The following is a 20,695-nucleotide window of genomic DNA, read 5'->3' as shown; positions in this document are numbered from 1 at the left end:
ACCCACTAGAATTATAGTTGTCTTTGGATAGTTCTGAGTTAACATTTTATTCATTCACACTTTTTCTGTCTCAAAACTTCCACTTTTTAACAGACTAAAAAAGCATATGAAATTATGAAACATGGATTATGTGAACTCTAAAAATATATTCCAAGGACTAGTTAAATAAATTATATTCCATACATAAAATGTGATGCCTTGACAACATTAGAAATTACAGCAAAAATTCACTGATAGGAAAGCTGCTGACAACATACTATTGAGTTTTAAAAGCAAATTAAGCAGTCTGCATAGTATAAACCCATTTAAGTAAAATTCTACGTGCATGTTTATAGACAGGTATATGTATAAAAAAAGTATGTTCATCAAAATGTTTAATACATTACTTCTGTATGATAGGTTTATAGGGAAATGTTACTTTGTTCATTTTACATTTCTGTTATTTAGACTTTAATATGTCATAAGAAAATATAAATCCAAAATTCATTTTGGGAAAGAAAATGGTTAACAAAAATGAATCAGCTTTTGTACAATGTATTCACACACATGCACAGGGTCAAGTATACTTTCCAAATCATCAAAATAATTCACCCATTCACCAAGTTGTCCAGAGCCCTCAGGCTAACTACTCATATTCTAAACTTGCATTCTATTGACTCAGAACCTTACTTTGTTAGTTTTTATCCTTGGCATTATTTATAAAGAGTGAAACTCTTGTCAACTGTAACCTATTAGACTTGAACTGGTTATAGGTTACATCTTTAGAATAGAACATCTTATTATTGCTTTGCTTTATATTTGACTACTCATGTGTAAAGCCAACAAAATATTACATTGTGTTTAGCATACTGTGCTTTACAAAAGAATCTATTAGAAATGGAAACAAGTGTTGGCAAGGATGTGCAGAAAAAGGAGCCCTCGTGTACTGTTGGTGGGAAGGCAAACTGGTGCAGCCACTGTGGAAAACAGTATGTAAGTTTCTCAAAAAACTAAAGCTAGATCTACCCTATGATCCAGTAATCACACTAACGATTTGGGTACTTACCCAAAGAACACAAAAACACTAATTCAAAATGATATATGCACCTCTATGTTTACTGCAGTATTATTTCCAATAGCCAAATTATGGAAGCAGCACATCAACAGATGTCCATCAATAGATGAATGGATAAAGACAATGTAGCGTGTACATACAATGGAATATTACTCAGCCATAAAAAAGAATGAAATCTTGCATTTGCAACAACATAGATGGAGCTAGAGAGTATAATGCTAAGTGAAATAAGTCTGTCAGAGAAAGACAAATACCATATGATTTGACTCCTATACGGAATTTAAGAAACAAGTGAACAAATGAAAAAGAGAGAGACAAACCAAGAAACTGACTCTTCGTAACTATAGAGAACAAACTGATGGTTACCACAGGGGAGGTATGTGGAGGGATGGGTGAAATAGGCAATGGGGATTAAAGAGTACATTTACCATGACGAGCACTGAGTAATGTATAAAATCACTGAATCACTATACTGACACCTAACACTAATGTAATACTGTATGTTAACTATACTAGAATTAAAATTAAAAACATAATAAATTTTTTTTAAAAAAAGAAACAGTGATGTGTTATTAATTTCAACTTTACAGTAGTGGAAATAGATAATCAAAAGATATTTGACCCAGGGGCACCTCGGTGACTAAGTCAGTTAAGCATTCAACTCTTGATTTTAAGCACCCAACTCTTGATCCATGGTTCATGGATCAGGTCCTGCATCGGGCTCTGCATTGATGGCACAGAGCCTGTTTGGGATTCTCATTCTCTCTCTCCCTCTCTCCCTCCCTCTCTCTGCCCCTTCCCTGCTTGTGCTGCCCTTTTTATTTTCTCTCTCTCAAAAAAAAAACAAAAAAAAAAAAAAAGATATTTGGCCTAGAAGCCAAAGAAACCATATGTGTTCAGAAGGTTTACCACACCAATCCAGGAAAAAAGCATTTTTAAAAGAGAATATCTATCTGACTGGGGCTGCAAGAGTCAGTCAGTCTGACTCTTGATTTGGACTCAGGTCATGATCTCATGGCTCATGAGTTCAAGCCCTGCATCACACTCCACAATGACCCCCTGCCTTTCTCTCTTTCAAAATAAATAAATGAAAAAAAAAAAAAAACAAAATAGAATATCTGAGATACAACTAAAACTATATTTGTGTGTGTGTGTGTGTGTGTGTGTGTGTGTGTGTGTGTGTGTGTACAAATGACCTTAAGAACCAAAATAAAGTTATAGTCTGTATACATACCTTTCCTTTGCCTTGCTTTTGGTTTTTTCCTTCAATGTCTTCAAAATCTGTGTCAGAAGAAAAATGTGTTTCTGACTCCCTGTGACAGAAAGATAAGCAATTATTTAAAACTTTCCTTATAGGGGCATCTAGGTGGCTCAGTCGGTTAAGTATCTGATCTCTTGATCTCGGCTCAGGTCATGATCTCATGGTTCACTGGATCGAGTCCCACATCGGGCTCTGTGCTGACAGCAGGGAGCCTGTTTGGGATTCTCTCCTTCCCTCCATCTCTGCCCCTCCAGCATACATGTTCTCTCTCAAAATAAATAAATAAACTTTAAAAAAACAACAAAAACATTTCCTTAGAAATACAGGTGGAATTTAGGGCACCTAGGTGGCTCGGTCAGTTGAGCATCTGACTTCAGCTCAAGACATGATCTCACAGCTTGTGAGTTGGAGGCCCACCTCAGGCTCAATGTTCTCAGTGCAGAGCCCACTTCAGATCCTGTGTCCCACTCTCTCTCTGCCCCTCCCTCACTTGCGCACTGTCTCTCAAAAATAAATAAAACTTTTTTAAAAAACATTGGTGGAGGGGCGCCTGGGTGGTGCAGTCGGTTAAGCGTCCGACTTCAGCCAGGTCACGATCTCGCAGTCTGTGAGTTCGAGCCCCGCGTCAGGCTCTGGGCTGATGGCTCGGAGCCTGGAGCCTGTTTCCGATTCTGTGTCTCCCTCTCTCTCTGCCCCTCCCCCGTTCATGCTCTGTCTCTCTCTGTCCCAAAAATAAATAAAAACGTTGAAAAAAAAAATTAAAAAAAAAAAAAACAAAAAACATTGGTGGAGTTAATAATTTTTGCCATATTTTAACAGAAAGGTTTGATTTATTCTTTTCAATTAATTATTTTCAATTAATTCTTATTCATTAAATATAATGAAGATGCTTCCCCAAAGCATCATACCACAGCACATTCCCAAACATAAAATTACATAACTACAAAAACAATAATCTAAAACACAAATATCTAAACATTTTTTATTTTGTTAATTTTAACCAAAATACAAAAACAAAACCAATGGTTCTCAAAATTTTAACCCTAGGAATTGTGTTCTATTGTAATGGCTGGTTTCATTTTCTGATTGAAACACCATTGTGCTCAGAAAACTATATTTTAACACTAAGAACTAGATGAACTTAATATTAGGGAATTTTAGCAATATTAAGGATCCTCTGACCACTCCTCTCTCACTCAAAAAATATTTGTATATCCAAATATAACTATACAAAACATGTATTTCTGAAAGGTATATATAAAACATTTTTACAAACTAAACCATTTGAAATACAGGTGTGCTAATTGATCAAAATCCTTTTTGAAATAAAGAGGTGGTAAGCTATATAGTCAGGAGAACTGATTCTAGTACTAAGAAACTGTGTGATCTTAAACAAGTGACAATCTCTCAATCTTCTCATCTACAAACAATGTATATGCAAGAAAGAATGAAATCTCTCAAGTCTCTTCATTCTCGTACAAGAAGTAAAGTTGTCCTTTATTTTGGAGAAGGTGGGGTGTTTTGTATTATCTGGATTTTCATACACATGAGGAAGAAGACTAATTTAAATACATATGTGTAATGCTTCATATATATGTAAATATGGGTCTCTGTATCTAAATAGTACTAACATAATCTCATTTAAATGCTTAAGCCAAGGCATACTTGGAATTTGGGTCATAATGGATTTTAGGATTGAGCCACACCCATAAAAGATAAAAGTCTGCCACTCCAAATATGTAAACCTCGTACCAGTTTTGCTTAAAATAAATGCAATCAAAATTTAAAGCTATCTTTCTAAAGCTAGTCTTCTCTAACTAGATTTCTTTTATTTCCATTTTCATTGCCACAATAACCAGTTGTCCGGAGGCTATGAGGTAGGAATACTTTACATACGTATAATAATGGTTAAGGTGCTAGCAGGGAAAAAAATTACTATTTATAGCACTCAGATACAAAGTAATCTAAACAATGTACTGAAGATAGTGGCAATCTTAACTATCTCCTATAATGCTGTGAGGAAAGGGCTTATAATAAATACCATTTCCCAGAGTTAATGCACCAAAACCTAAACGACTACTATAATATTAACCCTGAAAAACTCATGCCTGTTACATCTTAGGAAGATTGTTGTCAACAATATTCTCCCCACATACCTATATGGTCTTGCCAAAAAAAAAATGTTTTTAAGGATCTGCTGAATATAAATAATACTTCTTCCTTCCCAAGACATCTGTGGGACACCATCTCTCTTAGAGAGCTCAGGAACTGCAGTAAATCTGCAAACAATAACTAGTCTTCACAATATTCCAATGGCCACAGAGTAATCACAGGCTCAATTACACTCCTAATCCTCATCTCCAGGCTATCCCAACTAAAAGAATGAGCCACTAGAGGTTTGATTACAAACTGGAAAACCTTATGAAGAAATCTGGAGTAATCAGGATAAGAGTCTAAAATATCCCCAACCAGAGAAGAAATATTCTTGAAAGTCTGTCTTCCTCCAGTGTTTTCCTCTGCTTTTAAGATCAAAAGAACACCACCACCTATCCTAGGTAAAATAGCCTATGCTAGTATGTTTATGGAGCATACGAGGTTAACCTTTTAGTGGCTTGAAATTTCATGAGTCATCTATCATATGACTGAACCACCCACTCCTTTCTCTTTACCCTGGCTCCCATCTCATCCCCCACCAAATAGTGCTATTCTACCTCCACAACAATTCCCACTTATCCATTATCCTATTTCAGTCCTTAATTACTTGAGATATTCTAATAGTAGTCTAGTTTATAATATGAACAGTCTTTTTTTTAAATTTTTTTTACGTTTATTCATTTTTGAGAGAGAGTGTGAGTGGGAGAGGGGCAGAGAGAGGGAGGCACAGAATCTGAAGCAGGCTCCAGGCTCTGAGCTGTCAGCACAGAGCCCGACCCGGGGCTTGAACTCAAAGACTGTGAGATCATGACCTGAGCCGAAGTCGGATGCTCAACCGACTGAGTTACTCAGATGCCCCTATAATATAAACAGTCTTAATTGGCTCCAATATTAATTAACAATTTAAGAAATTTCCTAATTTTACAATAGTCAAACCAAAAATTATTTTTTCCTAAGACTATCCCATATCCTCCCTCAAACAAAAATAAGAAATGTCCCTCAAGAATCTTATAATAGAATTAATAAACACTGGGATTGAAGTCACATTAAAAAACGTACTTTGAAATATTGGCAACATCCCAGTAGACCCCCCCATAGTCTCCACTGAAAATAATAAAGTTATTTCAAAAATGAAAACCTAGGAGCGCCTGGGTGGCTCAGTCGGTTGAGCATCCAACTCTTGATTTCAGCTCAGGTCATGATCCCACGGTTGTGGGATGAAGCCCTGAGTCTGGCTCCACGCAGAGCATGGAGCCTGCTTAAGATTCTCTCTCCCTCCCTCTGCCCCTCTACCCTGCTTGCGATCCCCCTTTCTCTCTCTAAAATAAAATTAAAATTAAAAATTTGTAATTTTTATAAATAAACATGAAAATCTATACAGCATCAAAAGTAGACACTGGCAACCATTATGTACAAAGGTATCTATCTAATGTTTTCACAATTTTTAGCAACCAAACTATTTTCAAATCAAGTCTTATAAAAATTCCAACAGCAAATATACTATGGTGTATATGTGTGTAAAGTTAAAGGGATCCAAAGGCAGTTTAAAGTTTCACTTTTCACTGAGGCACCTCAGGAAACTGCAGCTTAGTGTGAAAACTACTATTACATACAGTAGCTCAAATTCCTTCCTACATCAAATACTAAAAAGTAGTTAGAATAAAAGTTGAATAACGAGTATAGGTAGCTTTTAGAACAAGGGTAAAAGAAAATACCTACGTTGAAGTTACTTTATGGACCACTAAGCATGTAATTTGTTTCTGGAAAAAAATATGAAGAGTATATCCTACCCTCCCAGATTTGTTTTATCCTATTATCATTGGATTTTCTAACAAAAATCTGATATTACATCCTAAATGCTACTACATGGTACATATTCCTTACTAATGAGAACACTGTACTTTTTAAGAATTTCACAGCACTCCCTCAAACAGTTTGCTACTGTAAAACCAAGTACAGATTCAAAGAATCGCACGGCAAAATAATAAATTAAAAAATAAATTTAACACATAGTACAGAAAACCATGGAATTGCTGTTACAGAGACAAACTAGCACTGATATAAACTGTTTCAAAGTTACATGCTTATCTTCTATCTTCTATGTTAGATCTTCTGAACTAACTTTAACTGAAATTAATATACTATATTTCCCATTTCGTGGAAAAAGCAAGTATTTAAAAATTTTCATAATATACTTACTGTAGTAGATTAAAATCAGTTGGTATTTCTGGAGCTGCTATCATTTCTTTATCATCTTCTGGAACACCCCAATGTCAGAAATATATTCATATATTTACGTGGGTAAAATGATGGTTTGCTTCTTTCTTCTAAGACAAACAATTCCTTTAAGGGAAGGGATGCCATATTTATTACAAACAAATGAAAAATATTGGGAAAGATATCCATACTCAAAAACTAGATCTCCAGGGCACCTGGCTGGCTCAGTTGGTAGAGCATGCAACTCTTGATCTCCAGGTTGTAAGTTCTGGTATAGAGATTACTTAAAATCTTAAAACAAACAAAAACAAAACAAAACAAAAACTAAATTTCCCAGTGCCTGCTACTGTCCTTTAGTAAATAAGGATTTTTTTCCCCTTGCATTTGGCTGCTTTTTCTAGATGTGCATTTGTTATAAACAGATGTAGCCCCACCGTAGCAAAAACAGTTACAAAGAAAAAACACTGTATTACAGACAATTATTTTTAAATTTTGTTATGATTCTCTCTCTTTGGTCTCGGCCACAGAAACGAGATGATGAAGGGGATGTAATCATTTGGAAAGTGTGGCAATAAGACGCACACATTGTGCCGCCACCGTGGCTCCACGGCCTACCACCTTCAGAAGTCAACCTGTGGTGGGGTGCCTGGGTGGCTCAGTAGGTTAAGCGTCCGACTTTGGCCCAGGTCATGATCCCATGCTTCATGGGTTTGAGCCTAACGTCAGACTCTATGCCTCCCTCTCTCTCTGCTCCTCCCCTGCCTGCACTCTGTCTCTCTGTCTCCCAAAAATAAATACATATTTTTAAGAAATTTAAATTTAAAAAAAAAAGCCAACCTGTAGCAAATAATCCTGCCAAGGGGAAGAGAAAGTATAACTGGAGTGCCAAGGCTAAAAGATGAAACACCACTGGGACTGATCAAATGAGGCACCTAAAAATTGTATACTGCAGATTCCAGCATGGATTCCGTGAAAGAACAACACTTAAACCCAAGAGGGCAGATGCTGCAGCATCTGTTTCATCTTAAGGATTTCAATAATTAGTTACAAATAAATGTTCTGGTTTAAATAACTAAAATTTGTTATGATTCTCTAGCCTGGCTTAAAGAGATGTATGCCCTAACTAGGAACAGGATATGACTCTTTTACTGGTCCTAAAATCTTTATGACAAGTTTAAAACCATAATACAAGATGCCTAAAAATTCTGCAGCTTTTTGCTGATGATGTACCGTACAGTTAAAAGGAGCTAGCCAGCGGTGCCGGACTGGCCTAGTCTGTAGAGCATGCAACTCTTGATCTCAGGGTCATGAGTTCAAGCCCCATGTTAGGCATAGAGCCTACCTTAAAAAAAAAAAAAAAAAAAAGGCAGGTTCTTCTATAATAAAAGAAGCAGCCCAAAGTCTTGCTTATTAATAAATAATGTCATGATAATACCACACTGTGTTGAAAAGAGAAGGGGAAAAAATGTTAGCTCTGATCTATTCCCTCAAGGAACTTACAATCAATTTAAATACCAATAATGTCATGTAGACAACAGATGATGCCATTTGTGACCAAAATAAGTTTAGTTTGGCCATAGGAAGGATATTATTTCTAATTTTGAAGGTCAAAGATGCAGATCCTAAATGAGAAAATGATCTAAAAGTAAATGATAAGTCTGTCTATAACAAAAAAGAAAAAATAGCCTGGGTCTGAAGCTCTTAATCTTGTGTGTATTTCTTTTATAATTTTCTTATGTTTTTCTTTTATTTCCATGTGAATCTAGTACTTGATGGCCACCTAAAGAAACAGCAGATAAGACTAAATATATCTAATTAATAATAAACATTATGGGGCACCTGGATGACTCAGTCTGTTAAGTGTCCACCTGTTGATTTTGGCTCAGGTCACCATCCCAGGGTTGTGAGATTCAGTCCCGCATTGAGCTCTGTGTTGAGCATGGAGCCTGCTTGGGATTTTCTCTCTCCTCTCTCTGCCCTTCCCCCGCTCGCACGCACACATGCACTCTCTATGCTCCCCAAAAATAATAATGCTAAAATATTGCATACTGATTAACTTCTAATGATCTCTCCCAATAAATACATTATACAAGAAACTGATAATTCAATTTTTCCATTAATTTTAAGATTTTTTTTAAAGTAATCTCTACACCCAAAGTGGGGCTGAAACCCTGAGATCAACAGTCGCATGTTCTGCCAATCGAGCCAGCCAGGTGCCCCATTTTTTTCCATTAATTTTAAGTCTCTAAAAATCATAAATGGCTAGTAATATGCAATTAATAGAAATTCAAAACACTACATTTCCTAGCTCACTCTAATGAAGCTACTATGAACAGCAAAATAATGAGGTAATAAGAGAAACAAGAAGAATGAGTAATCCACAAATCAAGCCCTGAATAATCAGGGGTTGTCTATACTGCCACTCTGAGTTGATCTTTTTTTCTGAAGAGTACTCATAGTGTAAAATCTTTATTTGGGTATGACCGTTAGTATGGTCTTCTCATTGCACTAAATCATGGCCCCAGGATTGTTCTCCTCTAAAACCACTAAATTGTTAATTTGGTTTTATTCTTATTGTAACCTAAGGAATTATCTAAGTAGCACACCAGAATTCTGATGCTTGCCATCACACGTAGGATGCACTCTAGCCTCCTAAAAATCCCAACTTGTTAAAAAAAAAATTACTTCTTAAGAAACAATTTTTTTTTTTATAAAGGAGTTGGAGAAGTATAGAGCTAGTAAGTTCTAACCAACACTAACCAGGCAATCTAGATGGCAAGATGGAAATGAAGTGCTTGTTCTGTCTGCCTACCTGCAATGTCCTCAGCCCTCCCCCAAGCATTTTATAAAACCAAACTTGCTGCATTCCTTAAATACAGTTTTTAAAAGTAGTTCATAAATATATTCTCCTAAGGGACATAAAGAATGCATCAGCTCTGAAAAGCAGAGAACACTAAATAAAATAAGCATTATATGATACACTTACCACATTCCTCTAAATAGCACAAATTTCTAGTGTACAAGTTTTGCCAGGTCAAATTAATTTGTTCAGTATACAGGGCTATACTAACATGGATTTGGTAATTACAAACCACAGCAAACACTAAGGAAAAATGGAATTTATGAAGATGTTAAGTCTCTCAGACAAGTTGTATTTAAAAAAATTTTTAGGGGCGCCTGGGTGGCGCAGTCGGTTAAGCGTCCGACTTCAGCCAGGTCACGATCTCGCGGTCCATGAGTTCGAGCCCCGCATCAGGCTCTGGGCTGATGGCTCAGAGCCTGGAGCCTGTTTCCGATTCTGTGTCTCCCTCTCTCTCTGCCCCTCCCCCGTTCATGCCCTGTCTCTCTCTGTCCCAAAAATAAATAAACATTGAAAAAAAATTTTTTTTAATGTTTATTTTTGAGAGAGAGAGAGAGAGGGAGGGAGGGAGGGAGGGAGGGAGGGAGGAAAGGAGGGAGAGAGAGAGCGCGGGAGCAGGGAAGGGGCAGAGAGAGAGAGAGAGAGAGAGAGAGAGAGAGAGAGACACACACAAAATCTGAAGCAGGCTCCAGGCTCTGAGCTGTCAACACAGCACAGAGCCAGATGCGAGACTCGAACTCCCAAACCATGAGATCATGACCTGAGCTGAAGTTGGATGCTAAACCGACTAAGCCACCCAGGCGCCCCTACAAGTTGTATTTTAAAAAGAAATACCATGACAAGGTCTAATAGATTTAGAAAAAAAATTATTAAACGCGCCAACTCCCTATCCTGGTTAAATATTTGTTCTAATAAGTTTCTAATTATTAAAAATCCATCCAACCAATTAAAGGTATCTATACCATGTGCCAAATGCAGTGCTGTGCACTGGGGCACACAGTGGTGAACAGGAGAGATCCTTACCCTTATGGAACTACCTGTACAAATAAACATGAAAATATATTTCTACAAGAAGGCACCTACCTATACTGCCACCTAATATTATTAAGCATAAATACCAAATTGCCTGTATCTGAGTTTTTGCTATTTTAATCACTATCTAAATAACCAATTTGCCACCAAAACAGTTCTTCATAGCTCAAAACATTATACATATTAAAGCTGCTTTGTACTTCTTTAAGGGGAGGGGGAATCAATGGGTAAATTAGCACTGGGTTTTTTTTAAGAATATAAACTTTTATCAGTAGAAAGGGCTATAATTTTTTTTATTTTAAATGTCTACAGCTGTATATAAATACAGTTGCTTCCCCCAAAGACTTACATTAAAAAACTTATAAACAAAGTCTTTAAATAGACTTAGTAACATTTGTCCCAAGTTGGAAAACCCAAAACTGTAAGAATATGTAATGCTCAAATAAAAGTAAGAGTCTGATGATCAAACGTATCACACCATTTCTGGCCTACTATAGGTTACTAATTTTTTAAAAAATATGCTCAAAGATCACAAGGTGGAGCTCTCACCTAGTGTCAAGGAAAAACTGATTCTTATCACATGTACAAATTCTCTGCAGCTACTATAAAAGAGTTAACATTCCAAAAGCTTTGGAAGATAATTCACAGAAATGAAATTTGCTTTAGCTCTTAATCACTATGTTCCTTTTAAGAAAAAAATACATACAATAACAATTAGCTTCTGTTTCTCCTTACTGAAAACTAAGTAACACATTTGTAGACAGTTTGAATATACTCTAAAGTAAAACTATTTCCTTAAGCTCAAGTGTATTAGTATACTGCCATTAAAGGTTTGTTAAATACATTCACACATAATTATTAGAATAAAAGGTAATAGGTGATTATATATTTTCAATTCTATACATTAAATTCAAGTAAATGCTCTCAGTAGCACTTCTTTTGATATAAACAAAGATGTAAAAGCTAAAACTTGATCACCATAGCTTTTTCAAGTTATCTATAATAAATACATGTTTATGGCCTATTATTCAAAATTTACATTCCATGTTAAATTCACTCAATAACAAAATCTTCCCTCACTTGTGAAAACCTGTTAGACTCCTATAACTAGAACATACAAACACAAATATATTAAAAAATGTCATTATGTTTGCATAATTAACTTTGAATCACCTGCTAATAAATTCATTAAAATTACCCCCCCAAAAAAGTAAAAATATACAAAAAACATGTTTTCCTATGATATTGTTTAAAAATCTTAGAGTAATTTTGATTTTTTGGTAAAAGAATTGTTTCAAAGTTCTTTTAACTCAAATCCCAAGTGGTCTCAAAACAGAAAGTAAAAAGCTCCAAAACAGAGAGCCATCACTAACAAGGTCCCTCAGAATCCACATATTGTTAGGGAGTGAGGGGAGCATTTAAAATGACTAGGTGTGTTATGTCCCTAAAAATGGAGAAATATTCAGCTGCTAAAGGCCAGCAAATCCAGCACATACAAACATGCTAATCTATTATCTTAACACTCTTCTCAAAAGGATTACATCCTGCTCTAAGAATCACATCTAAGAAATACATATAACCCTCTGAAATGCCACCATCACTATAATAAAAACACTTAAAAGTAGGAACAACCTAAATGTCCAGCCATTTATTAACTTACCGTACAAAAACACAAATAATATAACATTCATTCTCTACAACTATTTATGATGACTGTGTGGCAACATGGGTAAAGTTTGATACATCAAAGCCCTCTATCAATGGATGCAATATTAACAACAACAAAAAAGCAGCAGCAAAGGAGAACAGTTAACATTGGGTGGTGGGATGCCTGTGGCTCAGTTGGTTAAGCATCCAACTCTTGATTCCGGCTCAGGTCATGATCTCACAGTTCCTGAGCTTGAGCCCTGTGTCAGGCTCTGCACTGACAGCTCTGGGCTCTGACCCAACAGTGGGGAACCTGCTTGGGATTCTCTCTCTCCATGTTCTGCTACTCCCTTGCTTGTGCTGCGCAGGTGTGCAGGTACACTCCCGCTCTCAAAAAAAATAAACATTCAAAAAAACCATCAGGATGGTGACAATATAGGTGATTTTTCACATTTTTAACTCACAATTTTATTGTTAGTATGGAAAAAGTAAATTATGTAGGTGGAGATGTATTTTTTTAATGTCATCTTTTAAAATCTGAACTATCTGAGGAATTACAAAACTATCTCTGCTGATTTATTCATATTTCGGGTCCATAATCTCAAAGTATTTACAAAAATCCAAGTTCTATCACAAAATGATCTTTTTTTAAAAAGTAATCTCTACTCCCGATGTGGGGCTCAAATTCACGACCCCTGAGATCAAGAGTCGCATGCTCCACCAACCGAGCCATCCAAGCGCTCACATAAAATGATCATTACCATGTTCATCTACTCAAGGTTAGCAGGGAACAAAAACTTTTTGTATATTTTTTTAAAGTTTATGTATTTATTTTGAGGGGGGATGGGGCAAAGAGAGAGGCAGAAAGATGATCCCAAGCAGGGTCCGAACTGCCAGGGTGGAGCCCCCACACAGGGCTGAAACTCAAACCATGAGATCATGGCCCAAGCCAAAATCAAGAGTCCGACGCTTAACCAACTGAGCCACCCAGGCACCCCCAAAAACTTTATGAACACAGGTATGGTTTTATTGGCCTATCTACTTTCTTAGAAGCCAACTGGCAGGAGTCTATCATTTAGGTTGAGGTCATGAATGTTAAAAGGTAAACTAGTTCCTGCAGCAGAACACTTAATCAAAATAGGAAAGTTATTATCATTCCTTATGTCAAATGATACGTGGCAACTTTGAGTACATAGGGCAAGAAATGAAAAGCTCACCAAAAAACTGCTAATCGTAAATACTTACCTTCAAAAGAAGAAAATCTACTGTCCCTTTAATGATTAATAACCTTCTTAAAAAAAGATTTCTCCTTGCTCAAAAAGATGTTTTTCTTCCCTCTGTTTATCTCCCCAATTTCTGCTATAGTCTTCTAAGGAGATGACAAGGTGTAAAGAATGACAAATCAAGCAATGATCATGTACACCCAGACCAGTAACAAAACTTCAACCAAAACATTTCTTGATAGCATACTCATATCGTAGCTACCACGTGTATCATTTGCAAATATATTTTCGTTTCCATAAACCTAGATGGAGTCCTTAAGAATTTCTAGTGAAAGCACCTGCTTTAGCACAGGAAAAGGTAATCTGGAAACGGTAGGACTAGAAGAAATCTGCGCACTTCAGAGAATTAATGACTCCACCTACATTTCCTAATTAACTGTATGATAGGTCAAGTATCTGCCCTTACAAACTTAAAAAACAATATACAGAAGGAAAGAGGGAGGCCAGAAGTAAAAGGACTTTCTCAAATAAGTAGACAAACTGAACACAATGCCACGACACTTCAGAAACAACTTCTACTTCAGGAAAGGGGAAGGAGCAAGCTGGGGCACAGTCTACACAGATATGCTATCACTACACATTGCCAGAAACTAAAGTCAGACAGAACTGGAAACATCCACCTGTTCCCCTCCTATTTTTAAGTATGTGATAGTAGGTGCTCAGCAATCTTGCTAGTTTCCTTGTCTACCCACATTCCCCAATACCTTCCAAATATGACTCCAGTGCTAAACACAATTAGAATCACCTGGCCCAACCTACATATTCTGCTTGCCCCAGATCTTGACCATCGATTCTGATTTCTGTAGAAAATCTAGCATGCCACTCCTCAACTTTGCAACAAATGAGTACTACCAGTTGGGGGAGGGGGGGTGTTGGCAGGGGAAGGGGAGGGAGATAAGAAAAAGCTTCTGCTTTATTCCTGCAGACCCACTACTCTTTCACCCTGTACTCAGTTGTACCCTGTGTCTGAGTCATCCCAGGATCAATACCCTGCTTTGTTCTTGCTATAAATTATCTACCAACCCCATCCCATGAACTGGATTCCTGCCCAAAACCCACCCTAAAAACAGCATCTCTGTGTCTCTCCAGATGCCCTAATCTGAATGCCACATCGTCCTCCCATCTGTCTACCATACTGGCACTGGCTGCTGCTAGACACTGGATATCATATCATACCTGATATACTGGACATGTATCAACTATCTAATTCCAAGTCTGCTGATTCCCCAGTGTGTCCTAACAAGCTGCAGTTGACTTTTATAAATAAACATCAAAACAGATAAATACCAAAATAAATATCAAGCTAAACATCAAAACAGAATATTTGTTTTACCATAAACTATCACCTTAAACTCTTATCTCAGTCTGCCAAGGTCAATAGCTAAATCATGAGTAATTTTTAAAAATACTATCAATGCTCACTCTTCATCTAACTTATACCAGAATACCATACCTACCTTTCGACACTGAGTTAATTTAAAAATATATATATGCCCCCACTGACAGAACTTTCTGTATGTTAAGACATCATGAATAAACAGCGATAATTACAACTGGGTGTAGTGGCTATCAACATTTCAAAGGTGAGACCCAATTAGCTGATATAAATGTATATCTAGATCTGAAAAACAAATTTACAACCATGAGCTAAATTCATGTGTAAATACTTATAAATGGTATACAGTATAAGCACAGTACATTATCACCATCAAACCCACTTCACATTGGGCACCACTAGCTCACTGGCAGATTTCAAGCAACAGATAGCAAAGCAGATGTGATAGCAAAGTAAATGAAAATAAGGATAATCCTACCTGGATTTCAAGGGAAATCCACATTTTTATCTCACATATTCTCGGATTATATCAAAACTTTCATTTATTTATTCAAGGTAGTACAAAAAGTATCTAAATGAAATACTGAGTGTTTATTAATAAGCCACAGGAATATGGAGATACAACTGTAACTAAGATAACAATTCAGTTAACAAACAACAATAAAAGCAAAGCGTAAACAAGCAAAACCACTCTATAGAGGATAATGGGAAATTTTAATCTAAAATGTATATTTTCAGTTACTACTAGTAAGCACAAAAATATTGTCATTTTAGTATGACCAGGAAACACAACATACAAGCTACATATTTAATATTTTTTGTGCCTTCTATTTCTGGTTAGATAACAACCTGTTAAAATACCTAGCATTAGCATCCACTTGATATAAACTGCTAACCTTTCTACTAACACCCACAGTATACAATTCATAGGCTTGAATTATATTTATATTGGAAGTTCAGAAATCAAATATGCTTTCACAATGAAGTTTATAAACCAGTATGGATACTTCCCATTTCTTATTTCAGATTTAAGAGGTTGGTTCTTCATTTGTTAATTCTACACAATGACAATGACAGAAGAGTCATACATATGTAAACTAAATTTATTTAAATTCTAACCTTAAACTTTCCTAAAGATTAAAACATGTAAATGACATTTTAAAAGTTAAATTAAGCCAGACAGACACTACAAAAACCCTCAGACCAACATCCCTGATGAACACCAATACAGAAATCCTTAAAAATACACTAGCAAACCGACTTCAATAGCACCTTAAACATAGTATACACCATGACCAAATGGGATTTATTCCTAGAATGCAAGGCTGGTGCAACATATGAAAATCAATCATTGCAATGCACCAAACTGAATGAAGGACAAAAAAATTCATAATCATCTCAACTGATGCAGAAAAAGCATTTGATAAAATTCAACACATTTTCATGATAAAAACACTCAACAAACTAGGAATAGAAGGAAAGTCAACAAAACAAAGGACACTAATGAAAAGCCCACCTACTGTTAAAGACTGAAACTTTCCCTTTAAGATCAGGAATGAGGCGGGGGGCCTGAGTGGCTCAATCAGATAAGCGTCAAACGGTTCAAGCCTCCTGTCGAGCTCTGTGCCAACAGCTCTGTGCCAACAGCTCGGTGCCTGGAGCCTGCTTCAGATTCTTCAGATTCTGTGTCTCCCTCTCTTTCTGCCCCTCCCCCACTCATGCTCTGTCTCTGTCTCTCAAAAATAAACATTGGAAAAAAGAAAAAGATCAGGAATGAGGCAAGGATGCCCATTCTCCCCACTTCTATGCAACATAGTATCAGCAGTCCTACCCAAAACAATTAAGCAAGAGGGGTGCGTGCCTGGGTGGCTCCAACTGTTAAAATGTCAGACCTGGACTCAGGTCATGATCTCATAGTTCATGAGTTCTAGCCCCACGTCGGACTGTCTGCTTGCAGTGTGCAGCCTGCTTCAGATTGTGTCCTCCTCCCTTTGCCCCTTCCCCACTTGTTTTCTTTCTCTCAAAAATAAACATTTTTTAAAAAGCAATTAAGGGCACCTGGGTGGCTCAGTCGGTTAAAGACAGCATCGGACGTCGGCTCAGGTCATGATCTCACGGTTCGTGGGTTCAAGCCCCACACTGGACTCTGTGCTGACAGCTCAGAGCCTGGAGCCTGCTACAGATTCTGTGTCTCCTTCTCTCTCTGCCCCTCCTCTGCTCACTATTTCTCCATCTTTCTCAAAAATAAACAAACATTTAAAAATTTTAATGAAAATAAAAAACAAGAAAAATAAAAGACACCCAAATTATAAAAGTAAAATTATCTGTTTTCAGATACGATCCTGGATGTAGAAAACTCGAAAAATTTCACAAACAAACACACACACACACACACACCTGTTAGAATGAACAAATTCAGCAAAGCTGCAGGATACAAAGTCAACACACAAAATCAGCTGTGCTTCGGCATGCCTGGGTGTCTCAGTGGTTAAGGGTCAGACTCTTGATCTCGGATCAGGTCATGATCTCACGGTTCACGCGTTTGAGCCCCACATCTAGCCCTGCGCTGGTGGTGCAGAGCCTGCTTGGGATTCTGTCTCCTTCCCTCTGCCCCCTCCCGCTTGTGTGCACACACACGGTCTCTCTATCTCAAAATAAGTAAAAACTTAAAAGAAATCAGTTGTGCTTCTATACACCAACAATGAACAATCCAATAAGGGAAACTAAGAAAATAAGTTTATTTACAATTGCATCAAAAGAAAAAACTTCTTAGGAATAAACCTAACCAAGGAGGTAGAATACTTATACACTGAAAATTACAAAATATTGCTGGATGAGATTAAAGAGGACACTTGGGGCACCTGACTGGATCAGTCGGTGGAGCATGTGGCTTTTGGTCTCATGGATATGAGTTCAAGCCCCACATTGGGTGTAGAAATTACTTAAGGTCTTAGAGAAAATAAATTAAAGAAGGCACAAATAAGTCACAAGACACCTATGTAAAATGATTGGAAGACGTATTATCATTTAAGATGTCCATACTACCCAAAACAATCCACAGATTCAATGAAATTGCTATCAAAATCCCCAGAGCATTTTTTTTCCAGAAAACAGAAAAAATCATCATAAAATTCAAGGGACTCCAAATAACCCAAACAATTTAGAATAAAAGAAAGTTGGAGGAATCACACTTCCTGCTTTCAAAACATATCACAAAGCTACAGTAATCAAAACAGTGTTGTACTACCATAAACACAGACAGACATAAAGACCAACAGAATAGAACAGAGAGGTCAGAAATAAACCCTTGCATACACATTCAAATTATTTTTGACAGAAGTATGAAGACCACTCAATAGGGAAATGACAGTCTCTTCAACAAATGGTGCTGGGGAAACTGGATATCCACACGCAAAAGATGTGAAGTTGAACCATTCATTATCTCACACCATATAAAAAATTTCATTAAAAACAGGTTAAAGACCTAAATGTAGGACCTAAAACTATAAAATTCCTACAAGAAAATGTAGAGGAAAACCTTCATAACACTGAACTTGGCAATGATTTCTTGCATAGGAGACCAAAAACAGGTAACGAAAGCAAAAAACAGACAAATGAGACAGTATCAAAAATTTTACACATCAAAGGACACAACCAACAGAGTGAAAAACTACAGAATGGGAGAAAATATTTGCAAATCATGTATCTGGTAAAAGGTTAATAACCAGAATATATAAAGAATTCCTACAACTCAACAACAAAAATTCAAATACCCAAATAAAAAATAGGCAAAGGATCTAAATCAAAATCAAATCAAAACCACAATGAGATACCACTTCATACTCACTGGGATGGCTAGAACCAAAATACACATGCAAGCAAGTGTCCACAAAGATGTGTAAAACACTGAACACTTGTGCACTGTTGGTAAGATTGTACAACCGTGCATGTGCTATGCAAAACACTGTGGAGGTTCCCCCCAAATTTTTAACTGAACTGCCATATGATCCAGCAATCCCCACTTTCGGGTGTATATCCAAAACAACTGAAAGCTGGTTCTCAGGTATTTGCATACCCACATTCATAGCAGCAATATTCCCAATAGCCAAGAGATGGAAGCAGCCCACGTCTATCAACAGCTGAACAGATAAATAAAATATGGTATATACATACAATAGAATATTATCCATCCTAAACAAGGATGGAAATCTTGTCACATGCTACAACATGCATGAGCCTCCAAGACACTATGCTAAATGAAATAAGCCGGTCAGTCACAAAAAGACAAATACTGTATGATTCTACTGACATGATGAGGTATCTAACATAGTCAAATCCAAAGAAACAAAAAGTAGAATGGTGTTTACCAGGAGGTGGAGGGAGTGGGAAAAGGAGAGTTGTTTAATGGGTATCATTAAATCAGAGTTTCAAGATGAAAAAGTTCTAGAAATCTGTTACACAACAATGTCAATTTAATTGCTGAACTGTCTGCTTAAAAATGGTAAAGATGGCGGGGGCCGGGGGGGGGGGGGGGCTAGGTGGCTCAGTCAGTTGAGTGTCTAACTCTTGATTTCCGCTCAGGTCATGATCTCACAGCTGTGAGACAGAGCTCCATATGGAGCTCTGCGCTGAGTATGGAGCCTTGCCTAGGATTCTTTCCCTCTCTCTCCCTCTGCCTCTCCCCTGCTCACAATCACGCACGCATGTGCACTTGCGCTCTCAAAAAATAAAAATAAATTTTAAAAAGATTATCTCTCTCGCCCTCTGCCCCTCTCTTGCTTGCACTCTCTATAAAACTTAAAAAAAATTTTTAAACAAAAAAAAAATGGTGAAGATGGTACATTTTAAGTTTTTTACCACAATAAAATTAAATTTTAACCTTTTATCAAGTAAGCATCTCTTGTATCATACAGTCTCACAAGATTGTATCACCAGACACTTGAGAACACCTTTCTACTGAATAAGCATACTACAGACCTTAACTATTGACATCTTTTGAAATGTAGTTTTATAAATAAGACACTAACAATTTATACCTACACTCAAAGTATTTTGCTTTAGCAAACAGATTTTTTTGTCTCTTTAATATGGTAAAAAATGAACCAAAGCTTGTGTAACTTTATGGCAAAAGATCCAAAGAAACATCCAGATTAAAAAAAAAAAAATGGAAGCACTTTTTTGCTTAGACTGAACAAGGTAAGCTAGGCCTAGCTATATTTTTAAAGTTACAAACCAGAGTATAAAAATGATCATTGAAACCCATTTAATAAATGTTCAATGTTTCTCTCCTTTGTTCAAAATTTGAGGGGCGCCTGGGTGGCTCAGTCGGTTGAGCATCCGACTTCAGCTCAGGTCACGATCTCACGGTCCGTGAGTTCGAGCCCCGTGTCGGGCTCTGGGCTGATGGCTCAGAGCCTGGAGCCTGCTTCCAATTCTGTGTCTCCCTCTCTCTCTGCCCCTCCCCCGTTCATGCTCTGTCTCTCTCTGTCTGAAAAATAAATAAATGTTAAAAAAAATTTAATTATAAAATTTGATGGTAAAAGTTTCATAGTTTCCCACAAGAAAACAGCACACAACTTAAAGCTGGAAAAAAGCAACAAGAACCTTCTCGCAGCAATCAAGCAGGCTGCAGTCAAGGGCTAAACATGCTAGAATTGCATCATGTGATGATACTAGGAATTAGAGGAGTTACTACTGATCCCTAGAATGTAGCATGTGGTTCCATTAAATTTGGTGGGGGGAGCTAATCATTAGCATACCTCATGAAGATGATCAGTAAGAAGAGATATTAAAATGTTAAACATATACAGATTACTGATACTAGATATTACAAAGGGCCCCCACATTTTGC

General features: G+C 36.9%; 1 protein-coding gene and 1 pseudogene across 6 annotated transcripts in view; one reads left to right on the top strand and one right to left on the bottom strand.

Moving 5' to 3' along the window:
* The window catches only part of STAG2 (stromal antigen 2), a 138,908-nt gene that overhangs the window by 80,535 nt on the left and 37,678 nt on the right, over nucleotides 1-20,695 (bottom strand). For all 6 annotated transcript variants that reach the window (XM_011279456.4, XM_019824250.2, XM_045051135.1 and 3 more), the window contains 2 exons: nucleotides 6,669-6,812; nucleotides 2,289-2,367 (listed from right to left, as the gene is read on the bottom strand). In XM_011279456.4, coding sequence (XP_011277758.1) covers nucleotides 2,289-2,367; nucleotides 6,669-6,712 — 123 coding nt within the window. In that variant the 5' untranslated portion in view covers nucleotides 6,713-6,812. The remainder of the gene's footprint in view (nucleotides 1-2,288; nucleotides 2,368-6,668; nucleotides 6,813-20,695) is intronic.
* LOC101095476 lies at nucleotides 7,221-7,714 on the top strand (annotated as a pseudogene).

This window comes from Felis catus, chromosome X (genome assembly GCF_018350175.1).
Source record: "Felis catus isolate Fca126 chromosome X, F.catus_Fca126_mat1.0, whole genome shotgun sequence".
Lineage (NCBI taxonomy): Eukaryota > Metazoa > Chordata > Mammalia > Carnivora > Felidae > Felis > Felis catus.
The sequence above is the reverse complement of the archived record's forward strand: the minus strand, read 5'-3'. Positions and strand labels throughout refer to the sequence as shown.